Raw genomic sequence first — 20229 nt, 5'->3', positions numbered from 1 at the left:
GTGCGCCTTCCCAACGTTCCACTTCCCTAGTGGGAACTCAACGCTCCCAGTGCCACTGCAGCGAACCTTTTTCCCCATGATTACTAACTAAACAATTAAAACCCAGTTAGTAATCGTTAAAACAAAGCACTAATACTCATTTGTTCTCCCCTACAGACATGGCGTCGGACAACCCGTCCCACCTGTGGCGCATGACAACACGCAAGCCACGGCCACGCACATTTCTCAACGCCCCCCGAAGTAGGAGGGGAATGTGAGGAGTCGTTTGACCCCTCACAAATAGCGCCACCAACATCGCCAGCGCCAACAGCATCGGCCGCCAGCGCCAACAACAACGCCAGCTAGCAGCTACAACATCGCCAGCGGCAACAGCATCGGCCGCCAGCGCCAACAACAGCGGCTAACAACGCAAACAAAACCCTCGCGAATAACTTTGTAAAAAAAACATTGTACAGTGCATTTAATATATAAGCTTAGCCAATAATCATAAGATTTGTAGTTATATTGATACACAATAATTATTTTAGCTCAGCCTAAGCGATAGGTTCTGTTTACCTTTTCCCCCTCTGTTCTCACATCAGCAGTAGCCACACACACACACACCAGGAGAGCAACGAAATAGTCACCACGATAAGTGCAGCGCCGCACAGGAGCAAGCGAGAGAGGACATGCGATCGAGGAGGAAAACAACCCCCGAAAATTGGCACGCGCCAAGGGAAGAGCGAGAGAAAAGGAGTACCGAAACTTCGACAAGTGGAAAAAACCCAGAGCAGCCGAAAACTTGAACAAAACGCGGCGGAAAAGCTTGACTAGGGCTCTTTTGAAAAGGCGGTGCACGGGATCAGAAGTGCGAGGAGTCAATTTTGCAAAGGCGGTGCACGGGATCAGAAACAGGTCTCTCTTTTGGAAAACGCAGCGCACCGGACCAGAAGTGCGAGCAGGTGACTTTTGGAAAACGCGGCGCACCGGACCAGAAGTGCGAGAAGCAGGGGACTCTTGCAAAGGCGGCGCACGGGATCAGAAGTGCGAGCAGAGCAAATTTATGTGGACAACAGGAGTCTTTTGCCTTCGGGCTGATGCCAAGTGACCCAGGAAGGAGTTTACCTAGACGACCTCGAGGAGAGTATGCCGGCCCAGGACCAGCGGCGGAGCACCCGGAGTCACGCGTGTGTGTGTGCGTGAGAGCGCGACGGGTGAGTGAGTGGAGTGAACCGCATTTTGGCCAGCGAGAGTCCCGTGCAATGAGAAATTTCTCGAAGGCCTCGATGCGGCTTCGCCCAGAGTAGGCTAGAATTTATAAACCATGACCTAACCTAACCCGTTAATTGCGAGCACTGAGAAAAAAAAAAAACATGAACCGAAAATTTAAATAAAGAATATTTTCTTACATATCTGAACACAAAATTTGCCGCTGCCATGTTGTTCTTTTTCCCTTTGACTACTTTGATTTCTGATTTGATTTCCGAGCTGACTACACCGAGAGAAAGGGGTGGACCCAACTTTAGGAAACCTGTTGCTCATTAATTAAATAAAAATATTTCTCAGATATTAAAAATACTACGCACTGCCACACCCCCTTTCCAAAGGAACTTCGGGAAATATTTTTTTTAAAGGAAAATTTATTCTTCTTCTTCTATCACTGCCGGCTGTATTGAGCCAACTCGCGCCCGACTACACTGGGAAAACAAAATAAAGTAGAAACTCGAGTTACAAATGAATCAATAAAAATACCCCAATAAATGTATTTCTCGCCTGATTTTAATGCAACTCGTAGGGAAAAAAATTCAATCAAGCTGGCCACGCATAAATATGAATATTTCCAGACAAATGCCTAGATTTTAGGCCATAAATTCTGCCCTAGGGAAATGTTGTCCCCATAATCGATCCCCTCTCTCTCGGCCCTCTCGTAGCGAATGCTATGAGCCAGGCCCAAATGCGCGTTACCGCTGACGCTTTTCACTCTGCTACAGACACCGAATAAACTGTTTCTCTCACTCCGTACCCCGGTGGCTGGCACTCTACATCTCACGCCAGCCAACCGATTTTCGTCTTAGACCTTTTTGTCCCATATCTTTACAAATATTTTCGGTAAAGAGACCCTGGCGGGACTGAGTATATCCCAGCCTACGAGACTTCTTTACAAGCTCAAGGGCAACCACAAATTGTTGTGGCACCCAACCCATTGACGGAGCGAAACATAAATTAGCTTTTGTCCCAGATCCGGAATATTCCAACGTTTGAAGGAGATCCATCTACCCTAGGAACCATTGTCAGAAGAGTTAACTACATTTTGCCCCTGTGGAGGAACTATTAATGCGAGTATACAATACTAATTTTTAAGGTAACCTAAGAAAATTTTCTAATGAGATCGAGCTTAAACAGTTAGTTATAAACAACCAATTAGAACTTGAGGGAAATCCAAATGTTTAGAAATTTTATGACATTAGCAAGAAGCGATATTTCAACCGTACTTAAACCGAAACAAGCGGCCCAGCAAGAAGGGCTATACGAGGAAAATGAAAATTTAAAACATTTTAACATCAATGTTAATAAAATTCAAAAGCAACAACAAACAAATTATACACGTAAACCCTACCCTTACACTAATTTGTACAACACCCAACAATTTAATCCTGGCCCAGCTATTTCAATTCAACCACACCCCAATCAACCCCAAAGAATGGTTCCACAAAATTATACGTTCCAATCGAATAACAGAAATAATACTTTTGGCCAAAATAGGGGAAGTTACCAAGAGTTTCGAAGAAGTTTAATTCAGGGTCAGCAAAATAATACAATGAATCAAAGCCAACAGCCAAGTGGACGATCGTGTAATAGTGGACAATCAAGAATGCAAATAGACGAAAATTATCAACAAATTAAAGAGTACAAAGAAGATGTTTATGATGAAAATGAAAATTTTCCAATGCAAGCCTCGGACCAATTACATACATAGAAATAACTATGAATAATCATAATTATCATTGCCTCGTCGATACCGGTTCATCAATTAACTTAATGAAAAAGAATTTTCTTAACGGGAGTATACATAAAGATCCGACAATTATACGCACTATGACAGGTCATTATGAACTAAATGAATTTGTAAAAGTTGCACCTAACAGTTTATTTACTCAAGAACAAATATTTTATATTCGCGACTTTTCTTCCAATTATAACATACTACTAGGACGAAAGTTACTAGAGGCAAACCACGCAAAAATTGATTATTTAAATAATCGCACTACTATTAGTGGGCTCATTTTTTATACACAAAAACATTAGTTTTAAAAATTCAACACAAATATATGATTTTGAGTCATTGCTAAAATCTAAAAATTATACTAATGAAATAAATTATGCTGTTTAAAATGAATTAGCAGAGGGAAAAAATTTTCGATTAGAACACTTAAATAAAGAAGAAAAAGTTAAATTATTAAAATTAATAAACCAATATAAATGCATTCAATATCGTGATCGTGAAAATTTGACCTTTACGAATGTTGTTAGGCATGAAATAAAAACGCACCATGAAAATCCAATTTATAAAAAACCGTATGGGTATACTTTTTTATTTGAAAAAGAAGTTGAGTCTCAAATACAGGATATGTTAAAGCCAGGAATAACTAGGCTCAGCCAGTCACCTTATTACATTCCATTGTGGATAATTTAAACAAACAATCAGGTAAACAAAAATTTAGACTTGTAGTAGAATATAGGGGCTTAAATGAGATCACTATTTGTGATACATTTCCCATTCCCAATATGGACGAAATACTAGGCAAGCTAGGACGGTGTCAATATTTTACCATCATTGATTTGACTAAAGGTTTCCACCAGATCGAAATGGACAAAAATTCCATAAACAAAACAGCGTTTTCCACAAAGTACGGACACTACGAGTACACACGAATACCATTTGGATTAAAAATGCACCTGCAACTTTTCAGCGATGCATGAACAATGTCCTTCGTGAATTAATAAACAAGCATTGAAAAAAGAATTATTAGCTATAGTATGGGCGACAAAAACCTAATGAAAATTTAATAACAATTACTGAAAAACCAATCAATCATTTCCTAAGACAGGTAGAAATGATTCGAAGCAATACAGAAGATGAACAAAGTGAAAATTATTTTAAGAAAGTCAAGATTAAAATAATGTTTCATGAATTAAACATTGAGAAAGCTAAGCAAATATTAATAAAACACTTTTGTACCAAGTCAAGTGCACTTTACATCGAACACGACTCTGATTTTGAAATCATTCAACAAGCTTTTAAGCAGGTCATGAACTCTACTACAAAAATTGTAAGAGCAGTAACTAAATTACAGCACATAAAAACATACGCTGGATTTAAAGAAATTATTGTTAGCAACCATGAAAAACTATTGCACCCAGGAATTGAAAAAATGGTAAGGCTTTTCAAAGAAACCTATTATTATCCCGACTACCAGAATTTAATACAGAATTTAATTAATGGGAGTAATGTCTGTAACCAAGCAAAAACCGAACATAAAAAAACATCGCTTTTTTTAAAAACCACTCCAGAATCAGAGTTTTGTAGGGAAATTTACGTCGCAGATATTTACACGATCAAAAAGCAAAATTACCTAACTTGTATTGATTTATAAAAAATTTGGAACCGCGATTTAATTAACGGAAAGGACTGGATGGAAGTTAAAAGAGGACTTTTTCGAATATTTAATTCAATGGGAAAAACCAGAACCTTGAAAACAGATAGGGATAGGGATAGGGATTAGATGTAGAAAGATTACACAAAACAATTAACGAAAAAATACGTGTTATCGAGACCAGCGACAACACGGAAAATAAACTTATGAAAATGGAAGTAATACTGTATACTTACAATCATAAAATAAAACACAATACAACAGGTAGAACACCAGCTGATATTTTTATTTATGCAGGGCCACAAAAACGCTATTAACTAACCAAATTAATTATGTCGAACCAAATATCATAGTGTAAGGATGCTTTCTCGGCCGGGATACTGATCTCAGTCGGATCCAGAGTCCTTTACAAGAAAATTTGTACATCACCGAAACGCCGGACTAGAGGGTTCCACTCCACAGGGGAACGGGTAACTTTTAGGGGAGTCTTCATCAGAGGTCCTTATTTACGTCGAAGAAAAGCAGATGACGTTGGTTATGCAGAGTCCGATTCCTGGGCTGCGAGCTAACGGGCTGGCCAGTCTTGAACTTTGCGTCAGAGGCGAAAAATCCACCGGGCGGGACCTTCGGGCGAGGCCAAGCCGGGATATTACTTGGCAGGCGTAAGTCTTGGGTTTCGCGTCGGAGGCGAAAAATCCACCGGGCTGGACCTTCGGGCGAGGCCAAGCCGGGAGACTACTTTGCGGGCGTGAGTCAGCACGAGGGCGGAACCGCGCACGAGCCCCAGGATGGCGAAGGAGCTAGGATTGTGGATAAGGCGGGAAGGGTGTCCACGCGCAAATCCCAAAACTACGGAGGCGGCGGGATTGTGGATACGGCGGGAAGAGGGTCCACGCACGAATCCCAAAACTACGGAGGAGACGGGAAAACTAGGCTTGCGGATACGGCGGGAAGGGTGTCCACGCACGAATCCCAAAACTACGGAGGAGACGGGAAAACTAGGCTTGCGGATACGGCGGGAAGGGTGTCAACGCACGAATCCCACAACTACGGAGGAGACAGGAAGACTAGGCTTGCGGATACGGCGGGAAGGGTGTCCACGCACGAATCCCAAAACTACGGAGGAGACGGGAAAACTAGGCTTGCGGATACGGCGGGAAGGGTGTCCATGCACGAATCCCAAAACTACGGAGGAGACGGGAAAACTAGGCTTGCGGATACGGCGGGAAGGGTGTCCACGCACGAATCCCACAACTACGGAGGAGACAGGAAGACTAGGCTTGCGGATACGGCGGGAAGGGTGTCCACGCACGAATCCCAAAACTACGAAGGAGACGGGAAAACTAGGCTTGCGGATACGGCGGGGAGGGTGTCCACGCACGAATCCCACAACTACGGAGGAGACTAGGCTTGCGGATACGGCGGGAAGGGTGTCCACTCACGAATCCCAAAATTACTGAGGTAGGGAAACTACTGGACCGGACGGGAAAGGGGTCCACATCCAGGTCCGAAGCAGCGGGGTGAGCGGGGTAAAGGGTTAGCTTTGGTACCTGACTACGAGAAGGAAACGCACGATCGAGAGGCGCAATTAGATATTCTTCACCGTTTATTCAATTTGTCCTCACTCGGGTCCGCTACACCGTTTTGAACACATGAGAATCTGATCGTACTAACCTCAGCTGACTTGCTTATATATATATGTGTGTCTTGTAATCGTCCGCGTGGCCACTCCGTAGAATTTGATCGCCTCCAGTTGGCGGTCTCGAGGAGCACGCGTGACTTTCGAAACCCCGCTAAGCCGTGTCCGAATCGCACGTCACGAAGAGAGCCGCCACGATCGCCGCGTGACCCTCCCTCGTTTTCCGGCCTTTTCCTCTATTCGGGATTTCTAGTATTTTCCTACTACTGGTATTTTAGCTCCTTGCTTTTCTAGTATTTAACATGTCTTGATGAACTATCGGTTGGCGTTGCCCCCCTTTCATTCTAACCAATTATGTAACATACAACTAGTCTTTTTCCAACGTTCTAATAAAAAATAACCAACAAACATAAAAAATCTCCTGATTTTTTATTCGGGCGAAGAACGACTCATGTAAATATATACCTTACAGGGTCGGAAACGCTTCCTTTTACCTGAAGGACCCTAATTTGCAGAGCGGTCTCCAGAAGATTGTATTAGTACGCACATTCATCAATGTCGGTGTTTTATGTTATCTACATTTTACTTAATTTATGAAGAAGAGGAGGAAAAGGGTTTAGAAAGTTCCATTTTTGCGTACACAAATTGTAAAAATATGCTTTAATAACTAAAACTCACGGAGTGTGATACGCGGCATGCTTCGACAACTTCGCGTTAACTTTACCCTAATTTTTCTGTCTTCCCCTCACGTCCCTCTTTTACAAACTTAAAATCGATATTGCTGATCACTATAAAAACCAAAATCGAAAGTACTTTAGTCTTGATATCAAGAAGAAAAAGTAAGAAGACAAAATTCCAAATTGAGAAGAATCGATTATCGAGATTTTCCGTACAAAAGTTCTAAGTTTCTTAATTTCTAGGTGTACAAGGGTGGTCAAAAGTATTTTCACAAAAAAAAAGTTAAATATATTCATAATTTGAACTTACATCTTGTTAACTTTGGTATCAATGGAAAGGTAATTTAAATGCCGTTTGAATGATACAATACATTTCTTAACACATTCAGTACTTACTGAAAAGGACGAATTTGTGTGAAAATGTCCTTTTTGAACTTTTTTCCTCGACTTGAAAACTTAAATTTTTTGATGCAAAAAGTTTCTTCGAACAAAAATAATAGTAACTGCAAAAAGAATTTTTCAAAAATCATTTTGCTTATATTTTTCCATTGATATCAAAGTTAACAAGATGTAAGTTCAAATTATGAATATATTTAACTTTTTTTTTGTGAAAATACTTTTGACCACCCTGGTATATACATTGCACAGTGTACATCATTTTTAGAACATTCGACAATAACGCAAGTAATCTAAACAGACCATAATATGAGTTGTTTCATAAAAGTGATATCGACTTTGTTGGTCATATGACCCTAAATTTGTTTTATGTTTAATCACTAATTTATATTAAATTTATACATACTTGTGTATTCGAATACATTGATCATGATGACCTTGGGTGGCTATCATAACATCTGCTTCATCTAATACAAAAACGGTAATTTTTTTCATATCGAAAAGACGAAATTTTAAGCCCCAGTCTAGAAGTTTTCCCGGCGTCCCAATGAGAATGTGTTCTTCAATTTTCTTACTGCGATCAACTAAAAATTTCCACAGAGGAAGACGTTTATAGACGTTTTATTGTATAAAAATATAAATTTAGTTAATGGAAAATACATACCTTCCTCACCTCGGACGGCAAATCTCAGCTTTATGTCCGGACAGAACTGCCCCATACGTGCAGCTACTTCACCAGTTTGAATTGCCAACTCGTATGTAGGGGATAAGCAAAGAACCTACAAAAAAGTGTAAAACTTAGTTAGGGAAATCTTGACTAAAATTGAAAGTAAGAAGTCGAACTTCCCAATATTTACAAGATATATTTTGCTGTAATCTCACTTTGTAGTTGTATTCCCTGGTGAGCAATAAGTTAATAACAAATTACATTTATAGAAAAACTATTATCACTAGTAACAAGGTTTGTATACGCTCTACTTGTAGAGTAACCCAAAAGTGTTGGCACGTCCACAAACCGACAAGTCTCAACAAATCGTCCGTATAAGCGCTGATATTTCTCTTTGTTTTAATCAGCTTGTGAATTCGTACCCTCACGCCGAAAACGGTCGAAATCAGGCAGTTAGTAATGATTTTACGCCCATTATCTAGCGAACATCGTGAATGACGTCACAAGTGAAAAGTGTGAAATGTTAAAATGTAAAGTAGATAAAAGAACATAGTCAATGACGTCACAGCCAGTAGATAAGACTGAAAAAGTTGAAATGAAAAAATTTAAAGTAGATAAAACGTAAAAAGTAAATGAGTGATAGTGAGTAACGAGTATCTGATAAGTCGAGGCACTCAAATATAGAATTATCTCTTCTTTTATACATAATTTTTATTAAGGAATAGTGTACGATAATACTACTTTAAAGCATCAACAGTAACTACAAACATTTTTTACTATTACTACGAGAGAAATTTCTTAGAAACCTAGAACAACGCATTTTTGAAATGCTTCAAAGAGAATACTATAGAGTGCGGATACTAAAAAAAAAACAATGAAGAACGCTATAGTCGAGTACCTCGACTATCAGATACCCGTTACTCAGCTAATTAGAGATATGCAAGTAGCAAAGCGAGATTAAAATGCGCCACCTACCGGTGGTATACAGATTTAAGCGTTATGGGCGCTAGAGTGGGCGTGGCAAATTTTGGACCAATCGATAGGTGTTGACGAGACCAATACATTTCAGTTAAAATTTTTTGTGTAGCAAAAAAATTGTGGGCGTCACATGTTTTCGCGGCTTGTGGGCGTTAGAGTGGGCGTGGCTAATTCGCGTAACAAACTTGCGCTGCGTATAAGGCTACGGAATCTATCTTTGATAGTTTCCGAGATATCCACGTTCATATTTACGATTTTTTGAAGTTTGTGGGCGGTTTATGGGCGTTAGGGTGGGCGTGGCAAATTTTTTTTTGGTTCAATCAATAGGTATTGATGAGAACATTACATTTCAGTTAAAATTTTTATTCTAGCATCAAAACTGTAGGAGCCACAGTTTTGGGCGGTTTGTGGGCGTTAGAGTGGGCGTGGCACTCTACTGAAACAAACTTGCGCTGCGTAAGAAGCTCAGGAATCTGCACGCCAAATCTCAATAGCGTAGCTTCCATAGTTTCCGAGATCTCATTATATATTCTTCATTTAATACGTTGTAGTGTATCCTTTATTGGAAATAACAGCTGCGCAGCGTCTTGGCATGGAGGCAACTAGGTCCTGTCAACGCTTTATGGAAATTGAGTCCAGACTCCTTAATTACTCCCCAAAAAGGATCCGATGGATGCCGGTTTTGATGCAGCGACTGCCTTCTTGACGTCCGACAATAGATTCTCTATTGGATTAAGGTCTGGAGACTGCGGAGGCCACTCCATAGCTTTCACAGGGTTGTCCCCAAACCTTTTTTTTGCCTTCTTGCTGGTATTTTTGGGGTCATTATCTTGTTGGAAGACCCACACAAGCGGCATTTCACACTCTGCGAAAGGTAGCAAATGGTATCCATGATATCCATGATATCCACGCTGATCCATGATGGCCTTGATCCAATGTATCGGGCCTACTCCGTAATAGAAAAAGCAGGCCCATACCATCACACTACGCCCTGCATGCTTTATGGTCTGTGTGGTGTACTGGGGCTTAAATTCCGAGTTCTTTGCACGTCTGAAATACGATCTGGATCCTTTTCCACCAAAAAAAATCACCTTGCCCTCACCTGACCGTAAAATATTCCTCCACTGTTAGGGTGACAAATTTGCATGAAATATGTCTGGCATTTAAAAGTGGTACCTTTCTTGGGCTGATAGCTTTTAGGTTATGCTCCCTGAGGTATGTACGCACAGTTTGCACCGTCGCTTTTATTTTAAGCTCCTTTTTGAGCTCAGTAGCAGGTTTGAAAGGATCCTTCTTGCTCTGACGAATCAATCGATTGACGTGAAGGGGGGTCATAGATTGTTTTCGTCCTCGTGTTTCAAGTTTTTCTATATAGTTTAGAGCGTTCTTAATCATTTTATTTAAACATCCGACGAATCGACCAACTTCTCTGTAAGAACTTCCATCCTTTATCAACTTTTGGACGATATCACGCTTTTCCTTAGTGCAATGCTTTCCACTTCCCATTTCAATGGTATTATCAAACTTTTTATGTTCAAAATATTGAAATTATAGATAAATTTAATTGACCCGTGCTTTGTATTAAGGCTATTCGGCTAAATATGGTGTTTTTGCTAATAAATGTGTTAGTGGTGCTATTTTTTTTCGCCATTTTTTGGGCTTTTTTAATAAAACACTTAAAAATACATTTATAGGCAGGATTTAAAAATATGGTAACACATTTTTTGGTTAGAAAGAATACTAAAGAGTACAAAAAAATTTTGTGTAGAAAAACAAAAACACTGAAAACAATTTTATTTTACCCAGAAGAAAATGTATTGAGTTGTGCTACTATGTTTTTCGCCACTGTATCAAATATTTTGTCCTTAAATATAATTGAGTATCTATCACTAGGTATATTTTCCTTCTAATCTTGTTTGTATTAATAATTTTTTTCTGCCCTCAAGGATGGATTAAAACACTATCCTTTTTTTAACGCTGACATGATGCACTTTAAATTAAGTTTAAAGACCTGAAAGAAAGGTAACTTCGGGAAGCCGAAGTTGATATACCCTTAAAGCTTAAGTTCCTATGAGAGCTACTAATGTCTTGGGAATAGGAAGAAGTCACACGGCGAAGTGTGAAGTCAGATGAATGCGGTGGTTGTGGATCGATATGCGTCGAATTTTTTGCGAAATGGTCACGAAAAAGGGTTGCAGTGTAAGACGCCACATTATCATGATGCAAAAACCAAGCAATAATAAAAGAAATTTGTTTGCAAAATGAAAAATCATTATTTATTCTTGTAAATCAATTTCATCCCCTTTAAAGGAATGCCCTCCCAATAAAATGTAATTATGCCAACGTTTTTTCCAATCCCCGGAACATGCCAAATAGTCTCTTTCCGGTATTGCCATCAGCGCCTTCTTCGATTTTTTTTAAACTTCTCAATCGACTCGAAACGCGTTCACTGGAGTGATCTCTTGAGTTTTGGGAATAGCCAGAAGTCGCACAGGCGAATACGATCATTGAGGATCGATAAGGGATGAATTTTTTGTGAAATGGTCACGAAGAAGGAGTGAAATGTGAGCCGGTGCATTAACGTGTTGCAAAAACCAAGAGTTGTTGTTTCCTATAATTCTGCCTTTTTAGACGAATTGCTTCCCGCAAACGACGCATACCGCTTAAAAAGTATTCCTTATTAACAGTTAACACCACGTAAATAGATTTAAAAAATAAACAATTTACCATAATTTTTGCCCACAGTAGTATGAGATACAATTTTTAAATAAAATTTGAAATTCTGAAATAGAAATGAACAATTGTGTACCCCAGACTAGAAGAGAATATAATTTTTTTTTTTTTTTTTTTTTTTTTATTGCTTTGCTATTTATTTATTGAATCTTCTCCCTTCGGATACTAACAATAAGTGTATAAAACCTTAAACTAATTAATCTAACTAACAGTCATATGAGTGATATTAGGCTAAAGGGGCCCTGAAAGTTATTGCTGGCTTGGCAGGTCGTTGCGTTGTAGACGTGATCAGCTGGAAACCCAAGTCAAGCCTCTTGCGAGCCGATTGGGGTGCACAGAGAGTTTTTCATTGTAGGACGCTTTTTGTCTATTTCATCTTTTACGGTAAGGATGCCTAGGTCCCTTTGGATGTTTTGTTATAGTTCGCAGGATTTTCGATTGAACGCGCTGTATAATGTCTATGTTGCTGCTGCTGGCGTTACCCCATAGCTGGGAGCCATATGTCTAGATGGGCTTTTGGAGTTGTAGAGCAAAACCTTGTAGTCCAGACGCAGGGCGAACGAGCGTTAAGAATCCAGTGGAAGCTGCTGGCTTTTAGTTTTAGATGTACTTTTTTGCGTTCGATGTGTCTTCTCCAGGTTAGTCGTCTGCCAAGGTGGACGCCGAGATACGTTACATCATTGACTTGAAGAATCTGCGTATTATTCAATGATAGTGGAGGGCATGTTTGCCTTTTGAGAGTAAACGTTATGTGTTTACATTTTTGTTCATTTATTTTAATCCGCCAATCAGATAGCCACCTCTCTACTACGGGCACCTCGTCAGATGTTGTTGTGTTTCACCTTACTGCGAAGGTTCTGTTGTATAGATACGACTCAAGAAGCTTGTGGGTGTAATCAGGCAAGTGTTTTTTGATTTTGTGCATGAGGCCGTCTACCCATTCTCGATCGAGGGCTTGAGATACATTAAGGAATATTGCGCTGCAGTATTCCCGATGCTCAAAAGCTGTGCGTATTTCTGATGTTATTCCGTTAACTTGTTCGATTGTTCCAGTTAGAAGGCATTTTACGAACATATTAGACAGACACGATAATAAACTATATGGTCTGTAGGATGACGGAATTGTGTGGTCTTTTCCGGGCTTCGGTATCATAATGATAATAGATTTTTTCAATTTTTTCGGATAGTAGCCGAGAGTTATGATCCCATTAAAGAGCTTACAAATAACCTCAATGGCAGAGTTTGGAAGTTCAATTAACATTTTTGGGGTTATTTGGTCGAGGGTAGGGGCCTTTTTCGGTTTCAGTTCCCCAATGACTTTCGCGATCTCCTTTGGCTGAAACCATGGTGGTAGGGAAATAGATTCAGATTCGATTTGTGGTAGGACAAATGAAGCAGTGGCCTGGTTCGGCTGGAAGACGTTTCTGAGATGTAAAGCAAAAGTTTCGGATCTATCTTCGTCGCTGCGGACCCAGCTGCCAGATGAATTTCTTATCGGAGTGACGGTTTTGATTGCAGAGTTCAGATTTGGGTGAGCCCTTCACAGAGGATGTTTTGTACTGGTTGGCGAAAGTTTTTTAAGGTTCCGCAGCTATACATTTTCTGTTTCTTGCTTTAAAACTTGATTCAGTGTGCGAGTGGCTTCCTTAAGACGATGTTTTGATGACGGCGATCTGTTGGTTTGCCAGGCACATCGCAAGCGCCTCTTTTATAAGACTAGCCGTTCAATTTGCAGATTTGTTTTGCCCTGCCTAGTGGTGTTGAGATAGTGACTGCCTGCACGAATACTTCTTTAAGAGCATCGGTAGAGCAATCGATGTCCGCTTCGATGTTGAAGTGAGGGGTTAATTTGATGTAAGAGCTTACATACTTTTTAAATTTTAAACAGTTGGTTCTGTGCGACGTCTGAATGAGGGGGTGGTCTGTAGTTTTTGTGCTTTGAAGAAGAGTTATTAGCACTGGCGAATGATCTGACGACAGGTCCGAAAGCGCTTTGACGCTTATTATATTGCGGGGAATGTTTTTTGTCACCGCAAACTCTATTAGGTCTGGAACTTTCCTGGGGTCTGTTGGCCAGTATGTGGGGTTGCCAGGAGAAACATAGTCTATTTTGTTGTTCGGTTTTATGATTGCATTGTAAATTTGCCTTCCTTTGGGAGTCACAAGGCGTGATCCCCAGTGCGTGTGTTTGGCGTTATAGTCCCCTGCAGCTATAAAGCGATCTCCAAGCAAGTTGTAGAAGTCCACAAATTGTCCTTCAGAAATTCTAAAACGAAGCGGACAGTAGACAGCGGCTAGTGAGGTTTCCGTTGCCTGACTGCACTTTGACAGACGTGGCTTGCAAGTAATTAGTTGCAAATCTTTGATGAAAGTGGTGCTTGATGCGTTCCCTGATTAGGATGCCGCTTTCGTCGTGGGCTTTACCATCTGGATGGTCTGTGCGGTAGAAAGTGTAGCCTCTTATTTGGAAGTTGTATTTGTTAGTGAGGTGCGTCTCTACCAGTAGCATACTGTCGATATGATTATCATTCAGAACCTGAGTTATTTCAAGGTTGTGCCGTGAAACTCCATTGGCGTTTCACATTGTAATTCGTGGATTTGCCATCTGTTACTTAGACTGCTTACCTGCAAGTAGCTGTAACACCATGTTCTGGTTTTGAACCAGTGTTTGCATGGTCGTTTTCATGATTGACATGAATTCCATCATACTTTCCTGCATGGTGACCATCATAGCTTCCAGAGTGCTTTGTGACTGTACTTGGATCTGCGGTCCTTCATCTCCTTGTAGACCGGACAGCCCCTGTAGTTTGCCGTGTGGTTACCTTTGCAGTAACTCATTTTTTCATTTTGGGGTCTTCTTTGTTGGCAGGGCAGTTAGCCGTATTGTGGAAGTCTCCACAAGCTACACAGACTGTTCGAAGTGAACAGTATGCCCTGGTGTGTCCATACTCCTGACAATTTGTGCATTGCACTGGGCCGTTCCTTTTATGTGGCTCTTCCACGTTGATGCTTCGGTGCAATAAGTATTGCAGGTTCCAGCTCGACCCTGAAGAGTGGTTGCGACTCTTTTTTCCTGTTTATAATGTTACTGACGTTCTTTGCAGAAAACCTTTTTTCCTTGAGAGCATCGATAACTTCCTTGGCGGTTACGTCGAGCCCGATTCCTTTTAGTACCACTTGCAGGCCCTTTTTAGTTGGTACGTGTAGTAGCTTTTTCTAGCTTCCTCCAGGAATTTGGATAAAGTAGCGGTCCTAGGTGGCTCCCTTGTAGGACACCGGATGTAACGTGGAGTAATTAATAGAGATCATTTTTGAAAAGTACTCATTGTGTTCTGCAATTCATTGCACGTGTACCAATGTTTTCATTCTGTGTGTACCATGGTGCGCGAGTTATAGTTCTCAGTACCTTTGATTGAGCTCTCTAGATTACTTCTAAGTTACTAACGCATGCGTTCTCCCATAGCTCGGAGCCATCTTTCCAAATTGGTTTGAGGACTGCATTATACAGAAGTATCTTGCAGTCAAACTTAAGCGGAGAACTCGCGTTTATTAACCAGTGTAGGCTTCTTGTTTTTAATTTTAATTGTGTTCTCTTAGCTTCGATGTTGATGGTGTTTTGTGGAAGCAATATTTTAATTTTATAAATTAATCCATTCAACCAAACGCTGGTTGACTTGTCCTTTCCGGCTTTATGGATCATAGTGATGACACCCTTTTTCTATAGTTGTGGATAATAGCCCCATTTCATCATATCATGGTGAGAAGTTTTATTGCACAGTTCGGCAATTCTATAATCATTTTAGGGGAGATATAATCGTGTCCTGGCGTTTACTTTTTCTCTTGAGCCTTTATCACTCTTATCACTTCTCCTGATTGGAATATGAAAAGCGGGGTAGCTTCTGGAATGATGTTTGTTGGGTGTATTGGCCTCCTGTTTGTATGTGTATTGGCAACTCACTTTCGATTGGTGGGCATATGCCTGATTTATCTTTCCACAGTGGATATAGTTTTCTGTTTGGGGAGTGTTGCTCCAAATAGGATAATTTGGATCGATCTTTTGCATCTTCTAGAGCTTTGCGTAGAAGGTCGATAGTTGTTTTAAGCCGCTGCTTCGAGGTAGGCGATCTATGGGCTTGCCGCTCCCACCGAAGCCATCGCTTATTGCATAGCAGTTCCTTAATATGCCCAGAAACCCGACTGCTGTTAAAAAGATTATTAGCTGATATAACGGGTGTGGAGTTTTGTGCAGCTAGTGACATAACAGACAATAGTGCTTCAACTGAGCTGTCAATCTCTTCATTAAAGTACATGATTGGGTACTTACATACTTTCTGTATTTAAGCCAATCTGTTTTACTAAAAGTTAAAAAGTGTGTCCGTATTGAGAGCTGTTGATGGTCGTAGTGTTGTATTAAAATGGGCGAGTCACCCTTATGAAAGATCTGTTAAGTGTTCCACGTGAACATGAGCTCTAGGCATTCTTCTTGTGGCGGGAAAATCAATCAAGTCAGGCCTCTTATTAGGATCTGTCGGCCAATATGTATGCTTACCTGGAGAGATAAGGTAAAGCTTGGTGATATTATAGCGTTGTAAAGTTGTCTTCCCTTGGGGTTGGTGAGTCGCAATACCCAATGAGTGTGTTTTGCATTGGCCCTCAAAAACGGTCACCAGAAATGTACAAATTCTTCTTCGGAAATGTAAAAGCACTGAAGGCAGCATAAAGCGGCTAGGTTTAAGAAAATGCTTTGGGAATTGATGTGTATTGATGTAGCTTGTGCTGTGAAATGCCGTTCGCATTCCAGAAAAATATTTTTATGGGAACCATCTAAACAGATTTTTGTTTGATTAATAGCTCCAGAAGGAGATTTTGAGAGCGTTTAAGTTCCTGCAACGTTTGCTGTATTGCTACCATTGTGTTAGTTATAGTTACCAGCATTGATTCTGCACCATTAGGCAATTGTGTATTTGCAGACATATGTTAGGGTAGTCATTTCTGGACTCTGGTTCCATGTTTTTTGCCGCACTGTATTAGCAGTGGTTTGCTGACCTGTCAGCTTAGAGGCAGAGTCGTAAGTGCCGTTGTTGTACCTTAACGCCTGTGCAAAAGAAACTCCCGGGGTCGTGGTCGATGGTATATATGCAGGATTTTTTCGGGTTTTTTAAATACATACTTTCCAGCGCCAACCCTACCTTGAGCATTGGATATGGAACTTTGTTTTCATTTAATATATTCCCAGCCGTTTTGACATAAAAGCCCTTTTCATTAAGTCCAGCTGTAATCTCATAGATAGGGACTGTTGCTTCGATTCCTTTGACAACTACTTGTTATCCTTTGCACCTTTTAAGTTGAAAGGTGTAGTAATTAACTTATTTTACCGTTGTCGAGGTGTTTGGTCACCGATCGATAATCTTGTTCGTCATTCACTTGTATTTTTGTTTCGTTTATGTTACCCCTTTTTAATAAAGTTTCGGAGAGCAGTAAAAAACACGACCGTTCACTTTGAAAGTCGCAGTGGCTGACCTGAGTGGTAGTGCTTGATTTTTAAAGGCTGTTTTAAAATCTTCAGAAAGAGTTTTTATTCCTTAAATAATTTACAATTAATAACAAATTGAATAATCATTTTTATTTTAAACTATTATGAAATCATGCTCTGGTGTTCCCGCTATCCAAATCCAAATAGTACCTAGTTCATTGATACCTCTTTTTTATCTCAAATAACAATAATAAATAAATATATTTTAATAATTTTTAAATCATAGGATATTTTCCAATGTAAGTTCTAGATAGTATGATTGTTTATATATGCTGACTCTAGATGAACTACATCTCTATAAAAACATATGTAAGTTATATGAAACAAATATGCGTATGATTCATAAGTGAGGACATCTTTGGTATCCTTGTAAAGAAAGAAATCATGAGCTGTGCAATTCAAAATTTCAAATTTCGTTCTTGATACCATCAATAATAAGTACATAATTGAAACAAGGAAGAACGCTATAGTCGAGTAACTCGACTATCAGATACCCGTTACTCAGCTAAATAAAGATATGCAAGTAGCAAAGCGAGATTAAAATGCGCCACCTACCGGCGGTATACAGATTTAAGCGTTAGGGGCGTTAGAGTGGGCGTGGCAAATTTTTTTTTGGACCAATCGATAGGTGTTGTCGAGACCAATACATTTCAATTTTAATTTTGCTAAGTTTTACAGAAACTGTTTTTTATTTCAACTATCAATGCTCATATTTTGGCTAAAGTAGCACGGATTTTAATTTTCCATAGCGTAATAATGTTCTGGAACCTCTAGGAAAACATTTATTTTTATTTTTTTTATCATTTGGTACTGATTTTAATTTTGCTGAGTTTTAAAGAAACTGTCTTTTATTTCAACTACCAAAGCCTATATATTGGCTAATCGAGCACGGGTTTTAGTTTTCCATATCTGAATAATGTTCTGGAACCTCTAGGAAAACATTTAATTTTATTTTTTTATAATTTGATACTGATTTTAATTTTACTAAGTTTTACAGAAATAGTCTTTTATTTCAACTATCAAAGCTCATATATTGGGTAATCTAGCACGGATTTTAATTTTCTATAGCTTAATAATGTTCCGAAACCTCTAGGAAAACATTTAATTTTATTTTTTTATAATTTGGTGCTGATTTTAATTTTGCTAAGTTTTACAGAAACTGTCTTTTCTTTCAAGTATCAATGCTCATAAATTAGCTAAACTAAATGCAAACAAAACACAAAAACTAAACTGGTTCATTTCAAATAAGCGAAAAGACGCTAGAGCCCTAAGCAAATTATGTTTCAACTCACATAATCGGTGTAGTGACTTAAATTAGCACATAATTATTTTATCCTAAAATATTAAATAAGTGGCACGCGGGACGGTTACTTTTCGTATGTCTCAACGCGTGATAGCGAAGTGCAAAAAACGACCGTATTTCCGGCAGTTTATAAAGGGCTTTTCATAGTTCATGAAACCGTTATATTTCTTAACTTCAGACAAAAAAAAAATTATTTGGAAAGCAAAACATGAACAGATACGGAAACAAGTTATTTCTATACTTACCGATAAGCCAGTCCTTGTTATTTTTGAGCCAATTTATCCAATTGAATTACATACAGATGCAAGTGTCAATGGTTACGGTGCAATTTTATTACAAGATTATTAGAATATTATAGCAAAACTACTTCACCTGCAGAGTAAAGATATCACTCGTATGAGTTGAAAACTTTAGCGGTTGTAAACTCAATTAAACATTTTCGACATTACTTGTTGGGCAGCAACTTTACTGTTTATACCGACTGTAACTCATTGAAAGCGTCAAGAAATAAACAAGATCTGACTCCTAGAGCACAGCGTTGGTGGGTAAGAAAATACAGTCATTTACATTCAATATTCAGTATAGAGAAGGGAAAAGAATGGCACATGTTGACTTTTTGTCGAGAAATCCTATCTCACCAGGGACTACTTTTGCTCCAAAGGTAATTGAGGAGAAGAGAGTTAACTTGGCCGAATTTTCAAGTTTCAAGGTTCATTGCTGAACAGCGTCGAGACCCAGACATAGCCGAAATCGTGACTAAATTAAAAGATTTTTCTCTTGATAAAGATATTGCGAAAACATATGAACTAAGGACAGAGGTTCTTCACCGAAAAATACAGAGGAATGGCAGAACCCGCTGTTTTCCGGTGGTGACCGGCTGAACTGCATCCAATCCCAAAAGTAAATATTCCTTGGCACACAATCCACATCGACATAACAGGGAAATAAAGCGGCAAGAGTGACCAAAAGGAGTATGTTATTGTTCAAGTTGACGCGTTTACCAAATATGTCTATCTTAGTCATACCCTTAAATTGGACAGTGAGAGTTGCATAAAGGCTGTCAAATCCGCTATTTCGTTGTTTGGAGTACCAAACCGAATAATAGCTGACCAGGGAAGGTGTTTTACTGGAGCAAAGTTTAGTGAATTTTGTTCAGATCACAAAATAAACTTGCACTTGATTGCCACCGGTGCTAGTAGAGCTAATGGCCAAGTGGAACGAACAATGAGCACGTTATGTTAACGGCGGCTGAAACTGGGACACAGTCTTGGCAGGATGTGCTAGGAGAGGTGCAGCTACTTAAAAACGAGGAAAGGCATCAAACCAAGCTACGCAACCACCGTATCACCTGATTTACCTCCGTGTGAAATCTGGCTATTCCCAAAACATAAAAGACCACTCCGGAGGAAGGATTTGACATCAGTTATGGCGAAGTTGCTCGATTTATAGTTCAAAGATCGATCTGCCAACTAAATTTGACGTCGAAGTACTTAAACAAGATCTAAAAAGCGATATTGGGGCGGTTTCACTCCAAGTCAAACATCTAACAGTCGACAACTCTCGTCTCAAAAAAGAGGTAAAAAGTCTACGCGCAGATAAAGAAAAAAAATTGAGTTGTTAGATGTCAGAAGGTTGATAAAAGCTGCAAACTAGCTGTCAAAACTACTTT

General features: G+C 39.6%; 1 protein-coding gene across 6 annotated transcripts in view; it reads right to left on the bottom strand.

The window, feature by feature from the left end:
• The window catches only part of Dbp80 (putative ATP-dependent RNA helicase Dbp80), a 203323-nt gene that overhangs the window by 148455 nt on the left and 34639 nt on the right, over positions 1-20229 (bottom strand). For all 6 annotated transcript variants that reach the window (XR_011604351.1, XM_070996673.1, XM_070996668.1 and 3 more), the window contains 2 exons: positions 8011-8125; positions 7753-7930 (listed from right to left, as the gene is read on the bottom strand). Coding sequence is in view for 5 of the 6 variants with exons in the window: in XM_070996668.1 (XP_070852769.1) it covers positions 7753-7930; positions 8011-8125 (293 nt within the window). In the remaining variant the exon portion in view is untranslated. The remainder of the gene's footprint in view (positions 1-7752; positions 7931-8010; positions 8126-20229) is intronic.

Source organism: Drosophila suzukii, chromosome 3 (assembly GCF_043229965.1).
Source record: "Drosophila suzukii chromosome 3, CBGP_Dsuzu_IsoJpt1.0, whole genome shotgun sequence".
In the NCBI taxonomy this organism is placed as follows: Eukaryota; Metazoa; Arthropoda; class Insecta; order Diptera; family Drosophilidae; genus Drosophila; species Drosophila suzukii.
The sequence above is the reverse complement of the archived record's forward strand: the minus strand, read 5'-3'. Positions and strand labels throughout refer to the sequence as shown.